At 38.6% G+C, this 22,845-nt stretch overlaps 1 protein-coding gene across 1 annotated transcript; it reads left to right on the forward strand.

The window, feature by feature from the left end:
* Positions 1–17,688: 17,688 nt before the first annotated feature.
* Positions 17,689–21,414, forward strand: LOC107794098 (uncharacterized). Its single transcript, XM_075239028.1, has 2 exons — positions 17,689–18,253; positions 20,897–21,414. Exons 1-2 carry the CDS (start codon positions 17,689–17,691, stop codon positions 21,412–21,414), a joined length of 1,083 nt encoding a protein of 360 aa, XP_075095129.1.
* The last annotated feature ends 1,431 nt before the right edge of the window (positions 21,415–22,845 follow it).

Here is a 22,845-nt window from a genome sequence, read left to right on the forward strand (position 1 = left end):
TGTTTTGATCGGTAATTGTCCATAACCGACCAACTTTGGTCGGTTTTTTTAGTGATTTTTAGCGAATTTCTAGTAGTGTTAATTTTCTGCATAGTAATAAGTTAATGGGGAAAGGGTCAAATATACCCCTCTACTTTGGTATATAGTTTACATCTACCCTCCGTTATACTATCGCACCATATTTACCCTTACCGTTAGTCAAACTTTTTAAAAATATCTTCCACCCAGTGGAAAGCCACCAAATCAATAAAATAATCATTTAAAAAAATTCATTAACCCTTAACCCGTTACACCCATCATATAAAACTAAGAAACCTAGATTTCTGAGAAGTCTTAATACAATTTATTCTTTAGAGAGAGACCGAGAATGATGGTGGCACTAACGTTAATAAAAACTTATATTTTTGGTTCTTAGTTATTCATGGTGGTATTAGGATGTCATGTTATCACTTTCAGTTGCATTTTTTTGTGGTTATAATATGGTATTCCTTTGTCTAATGTAATGCATACTTGACAATTGGTTTGTATGTTGGTCACAACTGATATATACATTAACAATACTTGTGTTTGGTTAATACATGCATGAAGTTAGTGTACTTATGTTACTTTCAACCTTGTTGTACTTTCTTTCATTCTTGATGAATTTCTTAGATTGTAGCTTGATTTTAAATTAAATTTCCTCTCATTATTTTTTAATTTTTGTTTATTATAAGTTCAGTTGTTACTAAGAATTATGATTATCCCACCCCATAGCTTGGAATCTAACTTTGGTTCTTAAAGCGTGATTTGGCGATAACTATTCGTTGCCCAAATAATTAAAGCAGAATAAGAAAATTATGGTGCGTTTGACCGAGAATGATGGTGGGTGCTGATGTTTTCCCTAACTCAATGGCCACAACAAAAATAAGTTTCAACCGAAGACATTTCCTTGCGTGTTCATAGGATAGTCTACTTCACAAAGGATACAGATGTTATCATCCCCAAACAAGAAAAGTTTCTATATCAAGACGTGTAATTTTTGATGAATTATACATACCCTATGTATCTACCAGAGGTGCTTCTTCTGCAGATTCATGTGGTTCACATTTAACCACTTTTCGTGAGTTCCTCCAACAGAATGCTTCGTCATCTCCAGAACTAGCACAACAACTTGATCAGTCCACGTCGCCATCGGCCATTGATGAATCTACATTATTTGATCATTCAGTTTCCTTGCCCCAGCCAACTATAGAACCTGCTCATACATCACAACCCCCTGGTCATTTTGAGACAAATACACCAAGCCAAAGCCCTACTCAAACAACTGAACAACCAGTAGCAATTCAGTGTCTCCAAACATTGCCTCTTCCTCCTCATCCAAATCGGCAACTTCCTCCTCTAGCATTGATCCATCTACCATACCAGGTATTGAACTATTTGTCGAATTGCCACCTATCTCTCCCTCTCATACTTCACCTGGCAACATTCTGCTATTCCCTAAACCACAGATAACACCCACCACATGCTCACGCGAAATAAGACTCAAGCCATGACCAACCCCACTTTCCAATCCCTCAAACTCACGACTTCCCTTCACACTGATATTTCTGAACCAAAAAACAAAAAAACTGCTTTGTCTAAACCTCATTGGTTGGCTGCCATGAATGAGGAACTGGGAGCTTTGAAGTCTAATATTACTGGGACATTGGTACCTGGCAAACCTCATATGAATGTCGTAGGCTCGAGATCGGTGTTCAAGACCAAACTCTTGCATGATGGATCAGTGAAACGATTCAAAGCTCGCTTAGTTGCAAAGGGATACAATCAACTTGAACGAGTCTACTTTGACAACACCTTCGGTCCAGTTGTCAAGGCAACTACAATTCAGCTAGTGTTGTCTATTGCGGTAACTTTGAATTGGCATATCAAACAACTTGACGTCAAAAATGCATTTTTTCATGGCGAACTCAACGAAATTGTATTCATGAAGAAACCCCCAGATTTTCTCGATCCTATATTTCCAAATCACGTTTGTCTATTGAAGAAAGCACTCTACGGCCTAAAGCAAGCACCAAAGGCATGGTTTCACAAATTCAGTTCTTACCTTCTTCATCTTGGTTATTCTTGTAGTAAGGCTGATCCTTCACTATTTGTATTTCATTCCTCAAAGGGTTCTATGTTTCTGCTCCTCTATGTCGACGACATTGTCTTAACTGGAAGCAACTCTTTCCTTCTGAATGGTCTTGTCGACAAACTTCGATCGAGGTTCGCAATGAAGGATATGGGTGATCTCCAATACTTTCTTGGCATCGAGGTACACCGCACCTCTGCTGGTATTTTTTTTAACCAAGCCAAGTATATGGCTGATATTCTCCGTCGATCCAATATGTTGGGTGCTAGGGCAATCAAAATACTCCACTCTATTTAAAGCATGATCTCCATACTTCCTATGGCTTGCCTGTGTCTGCCTCTGAATACCGAAGTATCGTTGGCGCATTGCAGTATCTCACGCTCACCAGGCCTGAGATTTCTCACTCACTGAACCTCTTGTGCCAGTTTATGCAAAGCGCAACTGAGGGTGCATTGGGCTGGGGTTAAACGTGTTCTTCGCTACCTTGCGGGTACCCTTGAGTTGGGCCTGCGTGTTTCAGCTAAATCGTCTCTTAATTTAGTCGAATTTTCAGATGCAAATTGGGCTGGTTGCCCTCTAACAAGAAGGTCTACGACAGGACTTTGTGTTTTTCTTGGCTCTAACTGCATCAGCTGGTCATTCAAGAAGCAACATACAGTTGCCAAATCGAGTGCCGAAGCTGAGTATCGATCGTTAGCATCTCTTGCTGCAGAATTGACATGGGTCACCTATCTCTTGAAGGATATTGGAATCTTTCTATCTCGTCCTCCTTTATTGTTCACTGATAATATTAGTGCTCTTCATCTCACAGCCAATCCGGTGTTACATGCTCGCACAAAACATGTTGAACTTGATTATCATTTTGTGAGAGAAAAGGTGGTAAACGGCGCAATGGAGACCAGATTCATTCCTTCCACGCACCAGCTAGCTGATATATTGACGAAGCCATTGCCTAAACATCAATTCCAGACTTTGCGCACCAAGCTAGGTGTTGTCCGAAGTCCCCACGCCAGCTTGAGGGGGATGATAGACAGTCCCAACCTGGGTAGGTCTCTTAGAGTTATCTTAGGATTGTTGTATCCCTCCTAAATCATCCGCCTAAGAGATAACACCTTAGAGTAGTTGTGATACACACAAACATGTATAGATAGAGGCTAACTAGCTAAGTGAGATTCTGGAGGACTCTCCTTAAACGTGTATATATTCCCCATGCCATAGATCGTGTCTTAATTAATTATTTTACCCGTCTCATTCTTATAACCCATAAGACATTGAACACTATCTAAGGGAGGTTCTAGACTCAAAATAAAAGCTAAGCTTTTATTCATGATTAGCTAAGCGACGTAAGAAAAGCATATAAGAACTTTAGCATACAACACATAATACAAACAAGGGCTCATGTCGGCCTCCACATTGACTTATTAAACTTCTTTAAATAATCTGAGCAAATACTGAGTGCTCGTTAATTAACCTTCAAAGAAATTGCTTTGAAACTGATGAGGCATACGGACATAGTCTTGTTTTTAATTGATCCTATAGGTTGGGTCACTAATGGATATTTAGAACGAAACCAAAATTAATGATTGAATTGAGATATGATTCTTTAAACGTGAATTTAAAATTAATAACTGAATCCTACAAGACATGTTCTCCAAATGCGTATAGGTTGCTTATTCGGAATTGATAGGCCAACTTTAAAAGGCGAATGAGACGAATTCATCAAATTAAAATGATAATCCTATAGGTATGATCTTCAAAAATGACAAGCAAGACGAGTTATTGAATTATACTCTGTAGACATACTTCCTAGGTTGTGACAGAATAGGCATATTGAATGTATTATATTTATAGGCGTGATTTATAAGTTGTAAAAGAAATATGTTGAAGTTGTATTATCTCTTATAGGCATGATTTCTAAGTGACCAAGGGATATCGAAATTGTATTAGATCCTATAGGCATGTTTTCTAAATAATAATAGATACATCATATTGGAATTATATTAAGTCCTATAGGCATATTTTCTCCCCTAAGTAAATGAATCCCCAAACCCCAATACTCACTATATCCCGGAATTTGTTTACAAATAATTATTACATGCCCAAATAAATAATAAGTAAAATAAAAGAAACATCAGCTAGTTATAGACGTAGAACATGCTCTGGACCTTACAAACTCCCGCGGCCTCTTAGCCTCTACTCCGAAATCCCAAATTTGGACAAGAAAAAATGACACTGTATAGTCGCTCTCAAAATAATAGCCGGAAAATATATATTTTGCAATATAAATTTTGTATATATATACATTCTGTATGTTATATACATAAATTATACAAATTTTATACACTTTTTCGGCTACCAAATGTAAATAGTTTCTGGCGCTGTCTAAAAGTGAAAAAACCCAAAAGACAAAGCGGACAGCCAGCACTCAAACCCATATATCAATTCTGGCCCATGAAACCAGACTCGTCCCAGAAACAATGCTCTTTTACCCAACTCCACCAATATGCAGTCATGTGTACACAATCAAATTCAAACACGATGTCCTATAGGCATAGTTTCTAATGCAATTGCAGAATTTGACCTAAACACAGAAGTCAGAATAGTGGATGGACATACATAAGAGCCTATAAGCATGTTTTCAAATTTTTTTAACTAACCAAGCAGAAGCAAAAGAAAGAAAACAAGGAGGGGTCTTATAGCCATGCTTTTTAAAATGCAAATTCAGAACCAGACGAACAAATACCAAAACATGTAGGAAAACACATACGGAATCAATTAGAACCAAATAGAGATAGAAATAGAACCTTATAGACATGCTTTCTATTGAATTCAGGCCAGTGCAAAGAGATCAAAAGAGGATAATCAAATGCAAGTTTGACATATAAGAATCCCAGAGGAATTGATGGTAGGCTAGAAACCCGTATTTTAGCCGTAATTTGCACTTTAATTACTGCATTTTACTTGTGTTTGAGCTTAAATGATGGTGATTTGCACTTAGTACGTGTTTTATGCATTGTAGGATACGATTCCGAGTTAAAAAGATAATTTGAAGCTAAATCGAACAAGTTGGAGCTTTTGAAGTGTGAGTAAAAGCCCAAATAATTAAACCAGGATCACTTCGGGGGTCGAGGACCAAGTCTGAATATCAAAAAGTGCATAAAAACAATTACTCTGTGAAACTTGCACTACCATGCCGCATGGGGCATCGTGAGGCGCGACGCGACAGTACAATTGTGCCTGACAAACAAATTGACATACCCTACGTAAATCTCCACTAGCGTGGCGCATGGAACGCCACGAGGCACGCCGCGCCTGTGCATGTTCCTCAGAGTATTTTCCTGTTTCGGCTTGCAAAGGGTAGTTTCGTCCTGAGCTACTTCTACACAGTTTAAATACACCAAATATATATTTTTGAAGGGATTTTTGACCTACGAAAGATTTAAGAAGCAACTAAGGCAAGAATACACAAGAATTCATCAAGATTTCAACCAACAATTGGTGCAATACGGGAGTTTATATCGAATCATTAGCATTGCTGTTTTCTATGTCTTTGAACCTTATTGAGATGAATATTTTCATTGCTATGGAGTAATTTTCCTTAGAGTGTTGACAAATATGGTGTATTGATAATTTGATTAGGGATTCGATTTTTGAAAATTGCTTGAATTAATTGATGGAGTTTTAAATCGTATTGTGAAGTTGTTTATTATTTTGCTTAATCGAAAGAGGAGCTTTATATTGAATTTCTTTACATCTTATGCTCTAGTTTAAATTCGTGATTCAACTAGGTAATCGAAAGAGGCTCTTGAATTATTAATCGAACTAGAAAATAGAAAAATATTCGTGAGAAGTTACCCTTTAGACTAAAACCATCATTTTATTCGTTACAATTGTTCACCGTGCTTCAATTGGATTATTTAATAAAATTAACGCTTAATCGAAAGAGGAACCTTAACTTTAAATGCAATCTAATTATCTAGTAAATTCGTGAGAATTAATAGTATTATAGAGTGAACTACTTCAAGAATTGGATCCCAAGTCAATTCTCTTGCACATGTCTAGTCAATTACCTTTTTTTCTCTCACTGATATTCCTTAGTTTCTCAATTGTTGTCTTCCATGATCAATGGATAATTTCTTAAATTTTGGTAGCTAATTATTGTTGATAATTGTTCAAATCAAGTGTTGATCATCATGAATAGCAATTAAGCCAGAAATTACTCGAACATTATTTAAATCCAATCCCTCCGGAGACAATAATTAAACTATGTTATCTTTGAATAGTGATTATCAATTTCGTATTATGTTTTGCGCTCGTCAGACATATTTTCCTACCGTGCAACATAAGAGGAATAAATATATAGGAGCATATAGGAAGGGTCTTAAACCAAATGTAAATTAGTGATAACAAAAATACTTGATTGATAGCTCAATGAACCTCCTCAGTGGGGATTATAAAAGCTGCATGGCAGGATAGCTCTATGAATCTCATCTCATACTCCGTAACAGACATGCGACCCTGCTGAAGGTGCTCAAACTGATCACACATCTCCTCTCTCTTCATGAGGGAAATGAACTTCTCTAACAAGAGATGTGAGAACTGACTCCAAGTGAGTGGAAGTGACCCTGCTGGCCTCCTATTCTTATATGACTGCCACCACCTCTTGGCTAGCCCTTGAAGCTGAAAAGTAGTGAATTCGACCCCATTGGACTCCACCAAATAAAGATTCTGCAGAATGTCCTGACAACCATCTAAGAAATCATGTGCAACTGCTAAAGGATCACCATCAAAACGTGGAGGACCCATCTTCTTGAACTGATTAAACCTCTTTTGCTCCTCCTCAGACATAGCGGCCTCCACTATCGGCCTAATACCTGGTGTCTGATAAACAACAACCTGCTCAGGAGTAAGAATCGCGGGAGTCTATGCGCCTTCCCCGGCCTGAAACGTAGCTGGTTCTATAGGAAGTACTCCGATTTATGCAAAGCCCTCCATAAGACCAACCAATCGAACAAGAGCATCCTGAAGTACTGGGGTAGTGATAAACTCCTCTAGGACTTAAGCTGGTCCAACTGGTTCACCCTGCTTAAACACCTGCTCCTTTACTAGAGCTATTGGTGGCTCCACGATGGCTGCCTTAGCAGGGGCTCTAACTGCAATGCAGGCCCAACTGCTTCCGATGAATGTGTTCTCACCATCTGCAAAAGAATAAAAAGACAAGGATTCAAACTTCGGATCAATAAAGTCGCACAACAAGGAATGAAAGAAGGGAAGTTTCCTAACATCGTGTAGCCTCTCAGAGATAAGTACAGATATTTTTGTACCGATCTACAAGACTCTACTAGACCTGCTCGTGACTCGTGAGACCTACACAACCTAGAGCTTTGATTCCAACTTATCATGATCCAAAATACCACCTCAAGGCCGTGATAGCGCTTAGCCGAACTTGCTAAGCAATCCAACTCACAATCATCAAATAAAGTCCTGTCTCATTATTTAACAGAGATATTTAATAATTAAAGATGGAAATAGTCTCGAAACAGTAATAATATGTCTAAACATGACCAATACAGTACGACCCCAAAAGTAGGTGGCACAAGTACACGAGGAAACAACAGAAATGAGATCAAGTCTGTATACATATCAAGCTATCTACAAATAGATAGAAATATAATAGGAACATGGACTCGGGGAATGCGAAGAAGATCCATGAAGTGCATCTCACGCAAAGTCTCCGTGAAATCTTCTACATCAATTAAGAAGCTCTACTAGGGATCACCTGAGGATCTGCACGAAATGATGTGTAGAGGCATAGTATGAGTACACTATATTCGATACCCAATAAATATCAAGTCTAACCTCGAAAAAATAGTGGCGAGGCTAGATGCTTCCGAATACTTACCACACAAGTATAATAACAAAATTAATAACTGAAAAAATAAGAAATATCATGAATAACAAGAGTCACATATCAACAGTTGAAAAGTATTAAGCATGCTTTTCTAGAACAGAAATAACCATAATGAAGCTCATATATAGATATAAAAGATAGCATACTCAAATAACAGAGCCAGGACCCCCAGTTAGCATATAAGGATGTCAAGAAACAATTAACAGTTAAATAAAAGCTTCTAAATGAGTCAATAACAAGAATGCATGCTCAACCAGTACAAGATCCATATACTTCAAGTTTATATTCATGACCGGGGTAGAATTGGATTATTGTATACCTTATTTTGTCTATGTACTCATTGATTCATGATTTATTTGATTTATGTAACTACATTCGCTCTCTTTTTCATATTAATACATGGATTGTGTATCGGGGTATATGGATCTTGTACCGGTTGAGCATGTATTCTTATTATTGATTCATTTAGAAGTTTTTATTTAACTGTTAATTGTTACTTGACATCCTTATATGCTAATTGTGGGTCCCGGCTGTGTTATTTGAGCATGCTATCTTTTATAGCTATATTTGACAATCGTTATGGTTATTTCTGTTCCAAAAAAGCATGCTTAATACTTTTCAACTGTTAATACTTTTCAACCCAATAACGCCAAACAAACCTATAGAAATCGAATCCAAATGATAAAGGTAGAATGTTTAATCAAATACACAAAGTCAAGCCAGGCCGGCCTTCCTAAACTAGACAAAACTCAAAGTCTTGTACACTCATTCTGATACGAGTCCAAATATTTAAGTTTCATCCAAAACTGACTCCAAATAGCGGTTAAAATCTCAATTATTCCCTTTCCAAAAGTTTTACCATAATCCCCCAAATTTCAAATTAAAATCCAAGCTTTTAGGTGTAGAAATCCATAAAAATCATAATATAAAGTTAAATCCAAGTGTAAATTGCTTACCTCCAATAATGTAGTGGAATAGCTCTTCATAATCTCCCACTGTCGAAGTCTAACGCTCAAAATATGATAATATGGGTAAAATCCTGAAATTCCAACTTAAAGTGGTCTACCTAGGCCTATGCATCGCGATCGCGGGACCTACATCGTGATCGCGAAAGGCCAAAACTCCCCAGCTCAAGTTTCCCTTCGCGAACGTAACCACGTACAATTCAAGCCTACGCAAACGCAATATCCCTTCCGCGAATGGCCCACTGCCTGGCACCTCTCCATCGCAAACGCGATACCCCGTCGTGAACGCGAAGCTTCTACTTCCAACCCTCCGCGAACGTGTTACCTACTTAACAAATGCATAGAAGAAAACTAAGATGCCAGCTCCCCTTCCTCTGTGATCGCGAGACAAGCTCTGCGATCGCGAAGCACTACAAAATATCCTAAAACCAGCAATTCAAACAAAGAAACAATGGTCTGGAACTACCTAGAATCACACCCGAGCCCCCTAGTTCTAATACCTAACCCAAACTTATCCAAATTCCCAAAATACGATGAATAACATCAAAACCAAGAATCAATGATCAAAACACATGTTAAGCTTCTTTTACGTTCATCAACATCCAAACGTCGAACCAAGAGTCTGATTCAAGCCTAACCAATACGAATTAAATTCAAACTTTGTACACAAGTCTCAAATGATAAAATGAACCTATTACAACTTTTGGAATAACAATACGAATCCTATAAACTTAAAGTCAGCCCTCATCCAAACCTATGAACTCCCCAATCCTTTCAATTGCCAACTTTCGGTAAATAAGATCAAAAATTTCTAGGAACCTCCAAATCCAATTTCGAACATATTCCTAAGTCCAAAATTACCATATGAACCTATTGGAACCCTAAAAATACCATTCCGATATCGTTTACACAAAATTCAAACCTCGATCAACTCTTACAATTTAAGTTTCCAAAAATGATACTAAGTGTTCCAAATCACTCCCGAACCTTCCTAAATCCAAACCAATGTTCCTTGCAAGTCAAACAAACAAACATACATACGAAAACCATCAAATAGGGGAACGGGGCTCAAATACACAAAATAACTGGCCGGGTCATTACAAATACAGAAGGAAAGAAAGTGAAGTTTCCTAAAAGACTTATAGCCTCTCAAAGATAAGTATTGTCGTCTCCGTACCGATCCTAAAAACTCTACCAAGCTTTCTCATGATTCGTGAGATATGTTCAACCTAGTGCTCTAATACCAACTTGTCACAATCCAAATTCCAACCATGGGGTCGTGATGACGCCTAACACAAATTTCTAAGCAAGCCAACACTTAACAATAATAGAAGGACAAAACTAACATAAAGCAACATAATATCATAATAAAGAGTAAAACGCAAAAACACATAACGAGTTCAAGCCCAAACATTCGTCTAATAACCTCCCAGAACTGGTGTCACTAAGTACATGAGCTTTTATAGCATTACTAAATACAATGTCTGAAATGATGAATGGCAATATTTGATGCAAATAAACAGTTGAAGAATAAATAGAAATATGACTTCAAGGCATGAGGATGAGAGTGCAGCACTAACTCGAGTCTCCTCAACTATGCAAGCTAGTTATCTCTTTGCATACCACTAGGACCAATGCCAGAATCTGCACAAGAAGTACATAAGTATAGTATGAGTACAACTAATCCAATGTACTCCATAAGTGTCGAGCCTAACCTCGATGAGGTAGTAACAAGGCTAAGACAAGACACCTGCTAAAGAAACCTGTGCAGTTAAATAACGAGAAAATAACGAGAGATATAGCAATTAAGACAACAAGGGCAAATATCAATTAAGATAGCAAAAGACATAACAAGTGAGGTAACAAATGTATTAGCAAGAACAAAAAGTACGAAGAATAATGAAGATAACAACTAAGGAAAATAACGACTATACTTCTCCAAATAATACCACCAAGCATATCACAACAACTTCGAAGCGAAGAAAAATGTTAAGGTGTCACGACCCAAAGCCCACCATTAGTCGTGATGGCGACTAACGTTGCCGCTAGGTAAGCCAACAACTAATCACAAAAATTAATAGTCCACAACACATCTTAAAACAACTTGAGAATCAGAATATTCGGAAAGCGTTCTTAACCGTACGTGAGGTATCAAGTATTTTTAAAAGAAGCTCGTACAATGATCCAAATACAAGCCCAATGATAAATCAACCAATACAAAAAAGACCAAGCGATCAACAATTCCAAAACCCAATGTCACAAGTGCATGAGCATCTACTGGAATACACAATACTACTACATCAACTGTCTGGAAAAGAAAGTAGACAAAATAAAGTAATAAATAGGAAGGGGACTCTATGTGCTATGGATCAAGGCATAGAAAGAAGCTCTCCCCAAAGTCTCCTCAGCAGCGGCGCCTACGTGCATGTATGACCACCGGATGGACCTGTCCTACTACATGCACAAAAAAGTGCAGAAGTGTAGTATGAGTACGTAAATCAATGCGTACTCAGTAAGTATCTAGTCTAACCTCGAAGTAGCAGTGGCGAGGGGTCGACATCGACACTTACTAGTGATCTAATAATCAGATATACATAAGACATAGACAGGTATGAGACATGGCATGTAACAACAAAACAAATAAATATGTACAACATGCTTTCCAACAAAATAACCAAATATGAAACTTCAAGTACCAATTACTATCTCGAATGGAGTATATATGACCAATATCAGGTGCAAATGCCGAATCCTAGTCAAGATGACAAATCTGAGTCCAGATGCTCATATACACACTAACTTCCTATCAAAATATTCCATATAGTCCTGCTGAGGTGAACGGCCCGATCCTATAAGACTGGTGTTGATGCGATCAGATATTCCATATAATCCTACCGAGGCGAATGACCTGATCCCATAAGAGTAGTGCTGAGGCAATCAACCTGATCCCATAAGAATAATTAAACTTTCAACGGGCCACTAGCCTAGCTCGCGAGTATACATATGAGTTAAATCATCACGAAACATTCAGACAAATAAGTACAACACGAGAGTAATCCTTAAGTGAAAGTATAATTCCACGGCTAATCCAGTATCAGGCCAAGTCTTTAGAATAACAAAGTTCGGTAAACTACGAAAGTCTAGTCTTAGGCTAAAACATGAATTAAATTGTCTAACCATGCAAGATTAACTCAAGTATTACAGCTAAAGCATGGTATAAGTCTAAGTCTACCCGAACGTGTAACAAATCTAGCATACACACGTACGCTCATCATGTCGTAAGTACATAGCTCTAGTAACACATAGTATATAGCAAATAGAATACCTAAGCGGATAATTTCTCTCTTACAAGGTTAGGCAAGAGACTTACCTCGCTCCGAAATCCGATGTCAGCTCCTACACTGCTCTGACACCTCAAACTAACACCGGACAACCTGTAGCCAAAGAACACGAAAATCATTCGAAACATACTTAAGAACCCATAATTTATCAATTAGAAATTATTCCCAAGCTCGCACGAAAAGGCAACAAAAGTCCACCACGGCCCCGTGCGCATGGATTCCAAAAATTGTCAAAAATAAATGTTACACATAGCACCACGAACTCAAATATATAATTTGTTATCTAATCCATGCCCAGTTTTGTGGTCAAATTCTATTTTTACCAAATTGTAGGTTTCTACGAAAAATCCCATAATTTCCAACAATTTCTCCAATTTTTATGTTAAATTCAATATATTATCCATGTATTTAGTTCCTAACAACCTGGAATCACTTACCTTATATTAGATGATGAAAATAACTCTTCAATAACACCCCAAAGTGCCTTGCAATCAGATAAATGAGATAAAATGAGCTAAGTACCAAACTTCTAACTAATAAATCTGCCCAGGCACTGCTCTTTGCGATCACAACAGAGCTCCCGTGATCGCGATGACCAAATATGACCAGCCTCGCGAACGCGAAGGCTAAATTCTTCCCAACCAGTTCCGTCTCCTCGCGAATGTGATAGCTCCCATGCTAGCGCAAAGGCCGGCCACAGTTTGCCTTTACCTCTATGCTAAAGCGGTCGACCCTAAGCGAACACGATGCTTCTGGTCCCCAACACTACGCGAACACAATATATTACCTGTGAACGTGAAGAACAACTACCAACAGGACAAAATTCATCATCGCGATCGCGAGACACCCATTGCGAATGGGAAGAACACGAGACACTAACATATCAACCAATTCCAAACATGCTTCGGGTGGTCTGAAACTCCCGAGCCACCTGAGACCCCGTCCAATCACTCTCCGAAGTCTATAAACACAATACAGACTTACTCGAGGTTTCAAAACTCATAAAATAAAATCACAACTAAGCATTGTCTGCCCAACCAAACTAATCAACTCTCCAAACTTCCAACTTCTTTTAACAAATACCGAACATGACGAATCATACTCAGACAACTCGGAATGGAACCAAATTTCACATATAATTACAATATAACAACATGAACCTGTCCCAAGGCTCTAATACCAAACAGGATCCAATATCACCAAAGTCCACTCCAAGTCAAACTTAGCCAATTCTAAAACCTTTAAAATGCCAGCTTTCAGCAATTACCCTCAAAATCATTTAGGAAGCTCAGAAAGAAAATCCAGACATACATCCAAGCCCAAAATTACCATCTGGTCTATCAGAACCATCAAAACTTTGATCAGAGGTCATTTACAAAAAAGTCAAATTTGGTCAACTCTTCTAACTTAAAGCTTCCGAACTGAGAATCACTCTTCCAAATCAATCCTGAACCTCTTAAATATCAAAACCAACCATACATGCAAGTCATAATACATTATTTGAAGCTACTCAAGGTCATAATGCTAAATCTCAAAATGACTGGACTGTTTGTTACCTTCTCCCTCACTTAAAGATATGTTCATCCTAGAATGTGCCAAGAGTCATTCTAAAGCCGTCAAATACCTGAGCTCATTATACACACATACCCATAACACCTCAATCCATATAAGTCCATTACATGATCTCGACCAAAGATTCTCCCTTCAACCTTATTCACAAGACTTAGAAACCAAATTTCAACATTTAGAATTCTCTATAAGATCTGATTTGTGTTTATATACACTATATCAATCCATACAAGATGCATCATGCCATAAATTCATTCCCTAGACATAACCGCACGATGTGCTTCATAAATCATATGCCCAAAAACGTATCTTCTGCCTGCAATAACTACTAATGATGAAAATAAATGTGTAGAAACTCATAACCACCTATCTAAAATCACAAGTTATGGAGTTCTCTCACCTAGCAAGAACAATTGACAAATTTCAAACTGACTAATGGCAGTCTTATTCCAAATATACCTTATACAAATCCGATTGCACAAATTCCAGGTCTAATAACCTCGTCTCATCCAGTACAAGCTACTTGATCGACATGCCACATCAAATATTATCTAGAGCCTCATATGACGTGATCCTGATGGTAAGCTAGAAACCTGTATTTTAGTCGTAGTATTGCACTCTAATTATTGCATTTTATGTGTGTTTGAGATCAAATGATAGTGAATTACACCTATTACATGTTTTATGCCTTGCAAGAAATGATCCCGAGCTATTAAGGTAATTTGGAGATAAATCGAACAAGTTGGAGCTTTGAAGTCTGAGTAGAAGCCCAAGAAATTAAGTCGGAATCACATTCAGGGGTCGAGCACCAAGTCTTGATGTTAAAAAATGGATGAAAGAATTTACTCTGAGAAAAAGACACAGATGCGCCGCATGGGGCGCTGCGAGGCGAGGCATGGCAGTGCAAATTTTGTCTGACAGGCTTTTTGCAAGCTCTCTGGATTTCCTCACAAGCGCGCCGCATGGCGCGGCGTGGCGCGCTGCACGGGTGTACAAAATTGTCAGAGTGATTTCCTTGTTCGGCTAGGAAAGGGTAGTTTCGTCCGGGCTTATTTCTACATGATATAAATACACCAAAAACACGATTTTTAGAGGACTTTTGACCTACGAAAGATTGGAGAAGAAACAAAGGCAAGAAGACACAATAATTCATCAAGATTTCAACCTACAATCGGTTCAATACGGGTGTTTGTATCGAATCATTAGCATTGATGCTTTTTTTTAATTTTTAAACCTTATTGAGATGATGTTTCCATTGCTATGGAATAATCTCCATTAGGGTGTTGACAGATACGGTGTTTTGATAACTTGATTAGGGATTCGATTCTTGATAATTGTTAGAATTAATTGATGGAGTTTTAATTAGTATTGTGGGGTTATTTCTTATTCCGCTTAATCGAAAAAGGAGCATTATATTGAATTGCTTTACATCTTATGCTCTAGTTTAAATTCGTGATTCAAATGGGTAATCGAAAGAGCCTCTTGAATTGTTAATCGGACTAAAAAATAGGGAAATATTCGTGAAAAGTTACCCTTTAGATCATAACCATCATTTTATTGTTGCAATTGTTTACCGTTCTTCAATTGGAATAATTACTAAAATTAACGTTTAATCGAAAGAGGAACATTAACTTCAAGCGTAATCTGATTATCTGTTGAATTCGTGAGAATCAATAGTATTATAGAGTGAATTAACTCAAGAATTGGATCCCGAGTCAATTATCTTGCACCTATCTAGTCAAATACCCATATTTCTCTCATTGATATTTCTCCGTTGCTCATCTGCTCTCTTTTGTGATAAACTGTTATTTGCTTAATATTTAGTAGTTAATCATAGTAATAGTCATCAAATCAAGTGTTAATTTTCCTGGATAGTAATCAACTGAAGATTATTCGAACACTGTTTAAATCCAATGCCTGTGGAGACGATAATTAAACTATACTATCTTTGACTAGCGACCAATAATTTTGTGTTGTGTTTGCGCTGGTCAAATTTACGCGCCATTGTTTTTAGTACTAATTCAGGAACCAATTTTTACTTTAGTGTATTCATGTTTTCTCACTTGTGTGCAGGCTATAGGTTTGATTTCTCTGGTGTATGACTCGATCTTCTTCAAAGGATGTGATACCCTATGAACCAGAGTTGGAGAAATACATGCGACAACTAAGAAAATAAAGAGAATTAATAGAAAATTTTTGGGGTCATACTTCAACTCGAGAGAACATGGGAAACAAAGAGAATAATGGAGTAGACTTAACTGCAAGAGAGGCAGCACAACAAGAAGCTGCACAAATAGCAGCAGAAGAAGCCTGGAGAATTTCCGACGAGACTGTAAAAAATAATGGGGGTCGAAGATTCAATCTAAATCGACCCTTGGTTGAAGACCAGTTTGAGAATGCAGCACCCAGGCCTGGAAGATCATTGGGTGACTATGCCAGACAAGTCTACAATCAAGGGCTGTCAAGTATCAGACCTCCACCCATAGCAGCAAACAATTTCGAGTTGAAGCAAGGCTTGCTTCAAACCATCCAAAACAACTGCATCTTCAGAGGGAAGGTGAATGAAGATCCAAGCACTTACTTGATGGACTTTGAAGAAATCGTGAACACCTTCCAGTACAATGGAGTATCAAAAGAGGCGGTATACTTGAGGGCATTCTCCTTTTCATTGAAAGATGATGCAAAGCACCGGCTTCGTAGCTTACCCACAGGGTCGATCAGGACATGGGAAGAGATGACCAAAAGGTTTCTTGACAAGTACTTCTCAATTGCAAAAACAGGGAAAATCAAAAGGGAAACCCACAATTTCTGCCAGAAGGAGACAAAAATGGTTTTCGAAGCTTGGGAAAGATTCAAGGAGATAGTCAGAAAGTGACAGCACAATGGAATTGATTTGTGGATGCAACTCCGGGATATTTGGGATGGATAGACACCTTCCTCGCGACGAACTCTAAATACTGCATGTGGAGGTCCACTAATGAAGAAAACTCCGAAAGAGGTTGTCTTAATCCTTGATGAATTATCTGATGATGCTAACTAGTAGCCTGCTGAGAGTAATGATAGAAGAAAATCAGTTGGGGTTCACCAGGTGGACTCTAACACATCCATGCAAGCCCAGCTAGACACTATGGCCAAGGAGAAAAGAAAGCTGACATTGGTCAAGGTGCAGAGTGGGCCACAAGCAGCATGTGACTTTTGTGGAATGGGACACCATACACATGAGTGTCAAGCATCAGCTGAGGAAGTCAACGCTGTGGGGAACTTTAATAAAGGAAACTACCAAGGTGGGAACAACTATAATGTTATGGGGCAAACACATCTAGGTTTTTCGTGGAGTTCACCTAGTGGGAGTTTGAACTCATGGAAGCAAAATAATCCTCGACCCCAAGGTCAAGGACCACCAGGTTTTTAGAACCAGCAGAGACAGCAATAACAGCCACAACAGCCAAATCAGTCTAGCATGGAAGATCTCATGAAGGCATTCATCAACAAAACAAATGAAAAATTTGAGACTCATGGCACGACTATCCAGAATTTAGAAAGGCAAATGGGACAAATTGCAAATTTGTTATCTGAGAGGGCTCCTGAGACTCTTCCCTCTGACACTAAAAAGAACCCAAAAGACACAATCAAAGTTGTATCTCTGAAAAGTGGCAAAACATTGACTGATCCAGTGGTGAAAGCTAGACCCCAAGTGGTGAACAAGCAGACTGAGACACCGGAAGAGAAATAGAGTGAAGAGCATAAAGGCCAGAGTGGCAGGTACAAAAGGAGATTGAACAAAGTAGACATATGCCAGCTCTACCATTTCCTCAAAAGATAAAGCGAGAAAAACTTGACAAATGTTTTGGGAGGTTCTTGGATATGCTCAAGAAACTTTATATGAACATTCCCTTCACAGAGGCACTCACTCAAATGCCTACTTATGCAAAGTTCATGAAGGAAATCATGTCTAGCAAGAGAAAATTGGAAGAGACAACAATGGTCAAGCTGAATGCCCACTGCAGTGCCATATTGCAAAATAAAATTCCCCAAAAGTGTGGGGACCCAAGAAGCTTCACCATACCATGCTCGTTGGGGAGTGAGAAATTCGACAAGGCCCTCTGTGATTCAGGTGCGTCTATTAATCTAATGCCTCTATCTGTATTTAGGAAACTAGAAGGTGAGCTTGGAGTGATAAAATTGATACTAGTTTCCCTACAACTGGCTGACCAGACCACCATTTTGCCTGAGGGAATCATTGAGGATATTCTAGTACGGGTGGACAAGTTGGTGTTCCCCGTAGACTTTATTGTGGTGGATATGGAGGTGAACAAAGAGGTGCCTCTAATTCTAAGGAGGCTATTTTTAAGTACAGGTAGAGCTATCCTTGATATCTACGAGGGGCAACTTATGCTCAGAGTGGGCAATGAAAAAGTGGTATTCCAAATGAAGAGGATGATGAAATACCCCAGCAATGAGGCTGTCACGCCCCAAAACCGAGGAGTGCGACCGACGCTTAACCGAGTGAACCCGACCGAGCAAGCCTGTTAGATTCCTTCTACCCAAACTCATTCATGAATAAAGAAAATATATGTTTTTCTTAATTAAACAATAAAGTGGTCATGTCTGCAATTAACAATTTCTTACCATAAGTTTCACCATTTTTAAAGTCTCAAATGGACAACTAATACAATCACAACATAGCATAGTTTGTCTTTCCCAGCACCAATACACAACCCACACTATGTCTACGGAGCCTCTATAGATAAAGAAGAGTACAATGATAATGCCGGCAACAAGGCCCCGGCTATACCTCAAACAGAATACACAAAGTACAAAATATTCATGACCCCGGAATGAAGTGGGGCTCACCAAGTCAGCTGGGAAGAAGGTGCACTGCTATCACTGACCAATATCTCCTGCTGTGGAACCGCCTGCATCCATTGAAAGATGCAGCGCCCCCGACAAAAGGGACGTTAGTACTGTCGAATAGCACTAGTATGTATAACTAATCACCCTCTCAATAGAATGACAAATAATATAAATAAGATTATCATAATATCAATGAAAGCCTTAATTAACATCAAACCTCAATTTAGGATCAAGACAGTGTTCAAATTAATTTCCATATCTCACATTGGGAGATTTTTAGTATCGATATACCATTGTCCACAATACCAGTACCATTATTCACCATACCAATACCACTATTCACAATACCATTATTCACAAAACCAGTACCACCACAGTCTTAGTACGGAGTCCGATCACGACCCGATCGGCTAGGCTATCTCAATAGAGACATCAACCACAATTTCTCTCAATATCAATACCACCGTCTTTAACATGGAGTCCGATCACGACCCGGTCGGCTAGGCTATCCATTAGGGATATCAACCATAATTACCATTTCAATTACAATTTCCAGCACAATCACCACCATGTGTGCGGCATGGTGTCCGATCACGACCCGATCAGCTAGGTCGTCTTATTTGAGACATCAACCAATCATCGCATTTCATAATACTTTCACATCTTTTCATTTCATTGGCACTAGCGGCCATAATTATAAGATCATTCTTGGCACGTTGGCCATATTCAATATTTCATGCTCACATTATCAATTTCAAATATCACCCTCATCGTCAACAAAAAACACAATTCAAATCAAAGTGTGTAGTATACATGTGAGCAATTAAGAGTCTAATGCACATTGAGATATTTCACAAATATTTAGCATAATAGCCTTCATTTGAACTTTACTTAAAGTCGAAACATTATTAATGCACAACTCATATTTTAACACATCCTCAATTGGTAACATAACATGAATAGATCATTTGTGATGTTTGTTGAACATATATCGTTCAACCCAATCTTACTCGGAATAGCCAATTTCATAATGAATCACTCGGGACTTACATAATTTACATGAATATCGTGGGATTCAATTCTAAGAGAAGATTTTAGCCAACATACCTCAATTGAACTTCCTTAAACTCTAAAACATTTCGGAATTCTTAGCAACTTCAATCTATTGTAGAACTATAACAAATTGAATCAAAATTTGGAAGATGATCATGGTTCTAGCTCACTTGAGCATTTTATCAAACACTAGGTGTGCATAAGGTTTCAATGTCCTTTTTATGAAGGACTTCATCATCCCACAATCCAATCTTTACCATTTTTAGCTCAACAATCTTCCTACACCTTTTGATAACACATGCATGTAAAATAAACAACTCTCATGCCCAGAAATTTATCTTGCTAGTTACCCATTTTCAGAAAATTTCGAAATTAAGGTTTAGGGTGTAGAATCTTACCTCTAGGATGAAGACCTAGTAAGCTTCCCTTCTTAATCTTCCAAAACTTGATAAAGAATTGAAGAAAAATTATGGAAGAACACTTTCTCACTCTAGGGCACTCTCTCTCACTCTAAAATATCAGATTATGTCTCAAAAATGGCCCAAAGAGTGTATTTAACGAAATAGGGTCGGATTTTAAAAATCCAAAAATGGAGCTCCAAAACAAGGTATGAGATCGCATAACCGATATGCGGACCGCATATCGGTCGCATAATTGGTTACAAAATAGCCAAAAGAACTGCCTGTGTATGCGGTCACTATGCGGTCCGCATAACTGTTATGTGGTCCGCATAACTATTATGCGGTCGCATAATGCAACGCATAATAGTTATGCGGTCGCATAGTCGACCGCATAGTTGCTTCCAACTGACCCAATCAACTCCCTCACTCTGCGGCCATTATGCGGTCCGCAGAGTGGTTCTACGATCGCATAATGGACTGCAGAAATACACTTTTCTGCCAAAAAGTTTCCTTTACTTTCCGGTGCATCGTTCAACCCAAAAAGTTTGAGCCGCGGCGAGCAAGCTTGCCGCGAAGAATTTCTACAATCCTCAAATACGTAAGCCTATTCCGGCACCATGAAATATTATTTCCTTTGCAAACTTTACCGGGCTTTACGCTTAAGTACTTCGAAATTTTTTGAGGTGTTACAGAGGCGTCCGACTACTCGTGTTTCAAGCTAGATGTTGTTGGGGAATTGGCTGAAAAATACAAGTTCGACAAGCTTGTGGGTGATACTGTAGAGAGGTGTATTACTCAGTCTAGCACAGTGGAGGATGAAGATCCTGAAATAAAGAAAGAGGCTGAAGCTCTTGAAACTGAGGATCAAGTGGTTGATGAGGAGGAACTAAAAGAGGAGGCTTCTAAGCCTAATGTGGAATTGAAAGTCCTCCTCACTCACTTGAAATATGCTTTTCTTGAAACTAACAATTTTTCTGTGATTATTTCTGCTGACTTGACAGGTACACAGGAGCAAAAGCTGGTGGAGCTGAAAAAGCACAATAAGGTCATTGGATGGAGTATAGATGATATTCAAGGAATCGGTCCAGCCATTTGCATGCATAAAATTCTGTTGGAAGGAAATAGCAAGCCAGTGGTGCAGCCCCAACGCAAGTTGAACAAAAATTTAGAGGAGGTAGTGCACAAGGAGATCATCAAATTGCTCGACTGAGGGTAAAAATCTGTCATTAGCATCTTATGCAACTCAGTTTGTTTCATACCATATTCGAGCAGCCCCAAATTTGACTAACTCCCAAAATCTCCAAATATTTCGCCAGAGTTTCCCTTGTAACTAGGTCTATCCACCTGTCAGAGAGCCCCAGAAACACATCCTAACAACACATACATATTCCAACGACGTAACATAATACAAAACAACACCAAATGTGGTATCATAAGCAATACATATCCAGAAAGGAACACCCTTAATGCCAATTGTTCACATGGTATAAAATTCATAAAAAGTAAGTCTTATAATTTTTTTTCCTAGATCACAATTTTAAATACATGGTCATTCAGACAAATAAGGATATTATTTTCTTCATTTCTTCCTCGGCCTCCCAAGTAGCCTCTTCGACCTGTTGGTTTCGCCACAACACTTTCACAGAGGCAATTTCTTTATTTCTCAATTTTCGAACTTGCCGATCAATAATTGAAACTGGAATCTCTTCGTAAGTCAATTTCTCATTTACCTCAATGGTCTCAACCGGAATAATGAGTGTCGGATCTCCAACTACTTTCTTCAACATATACACATGAAACACCGGGTGTACTAATGACATCTCAGGTGGTAGCTCAACCTTGTACGCCACCTCACCGATCCTCTAAATAATTTTGTACGGTCCGACATACCTCAGACTCAATTTGAATACCCAATCATCTTCTTTGAACTCCAAATCCCTACGACGAACATCCGAATAGGATTTCTGACAACTCTGAGCAATCTTCAATCGCTCCTTAATGATTTTAACTTTTTCCATAACCTGATGCACGAGGTCTGGCCCTATCAACTCTGCTTCCCCAATTTCAAACCACCCAATGGGAGATCTACATCTCCTACCATATAAAGCCTCGAACAGTACCGTTTGAATACTAGCGTGATAGCTATTGTTGTAGGCAAATTCTATGAGTGGTAAATGATCATCCCAACTACCTTTGAAGTCTAGAACGCAAGCACGCAACATATCCTCAAGCGTCTGAATAGTCCGCTCTGCCTGCCCGTTAGTCTGCGGGTGAAAGGCTGTACTAAGATTCACCTGAGTACCCAAACCTTGCTGAAATTTCTTCCAAAAATTAGTAGTGAATTGTGCTCCCCGATCAGAAATGATGAAAATTAAGGTGCCATGCAACCTAACTATTTTTTTGATATACAGTTGAGCATATTGCTCCGCTGTGTCGGTAAACTTAACCGGCAAAAAGTGTGATGACTTCGTGAGTCGATCCACAATCACCCAAATTGAGTCAAACTTGCGCGAAGTGCACGGTAATCCTACAACAAAGTCCATATTAATCATTTCCCACATCCACATTGGAATTTCTATGTTTTATGCCAACCCACCAGGCCTTTGGTGTTTGGCCTCACTTGCTGACAATTCAGACATCT

The sequence above is a fragment of the Nicotiana tabacum genome, chromosome 19, assembly GCF_000715075.1.
Source record: "Nicotiana tabacum cultivar K326 chromosome 19, ASM71507v2, whole genome shotgun sequence".
In the NCBI taxonomy this organism is placed as follows: domain Eukaryota; kingdom Viridiplantae; phylum Streptophyta; class Magnoliopsida; order Solanales; family Solanaceae; genus Nicotiana; species Nicotiana tabacum.

Coding starts and splice junctions, on each gene's coding strand:
- LOC107794098 (XM_075239028.1), top strand. CDS start 17,689: ATGCCAGCTCTACCATTTCCTCAAAAGATAAAGCGAGAAAAACTTGAC. Junction 18,254..20,896: donor GAGGCTATTTTTAAGTACAG/GTAGAGCTATCC, acceptor GAGGTGTTACAG/AGGCGTCCGACTACTCGTGT.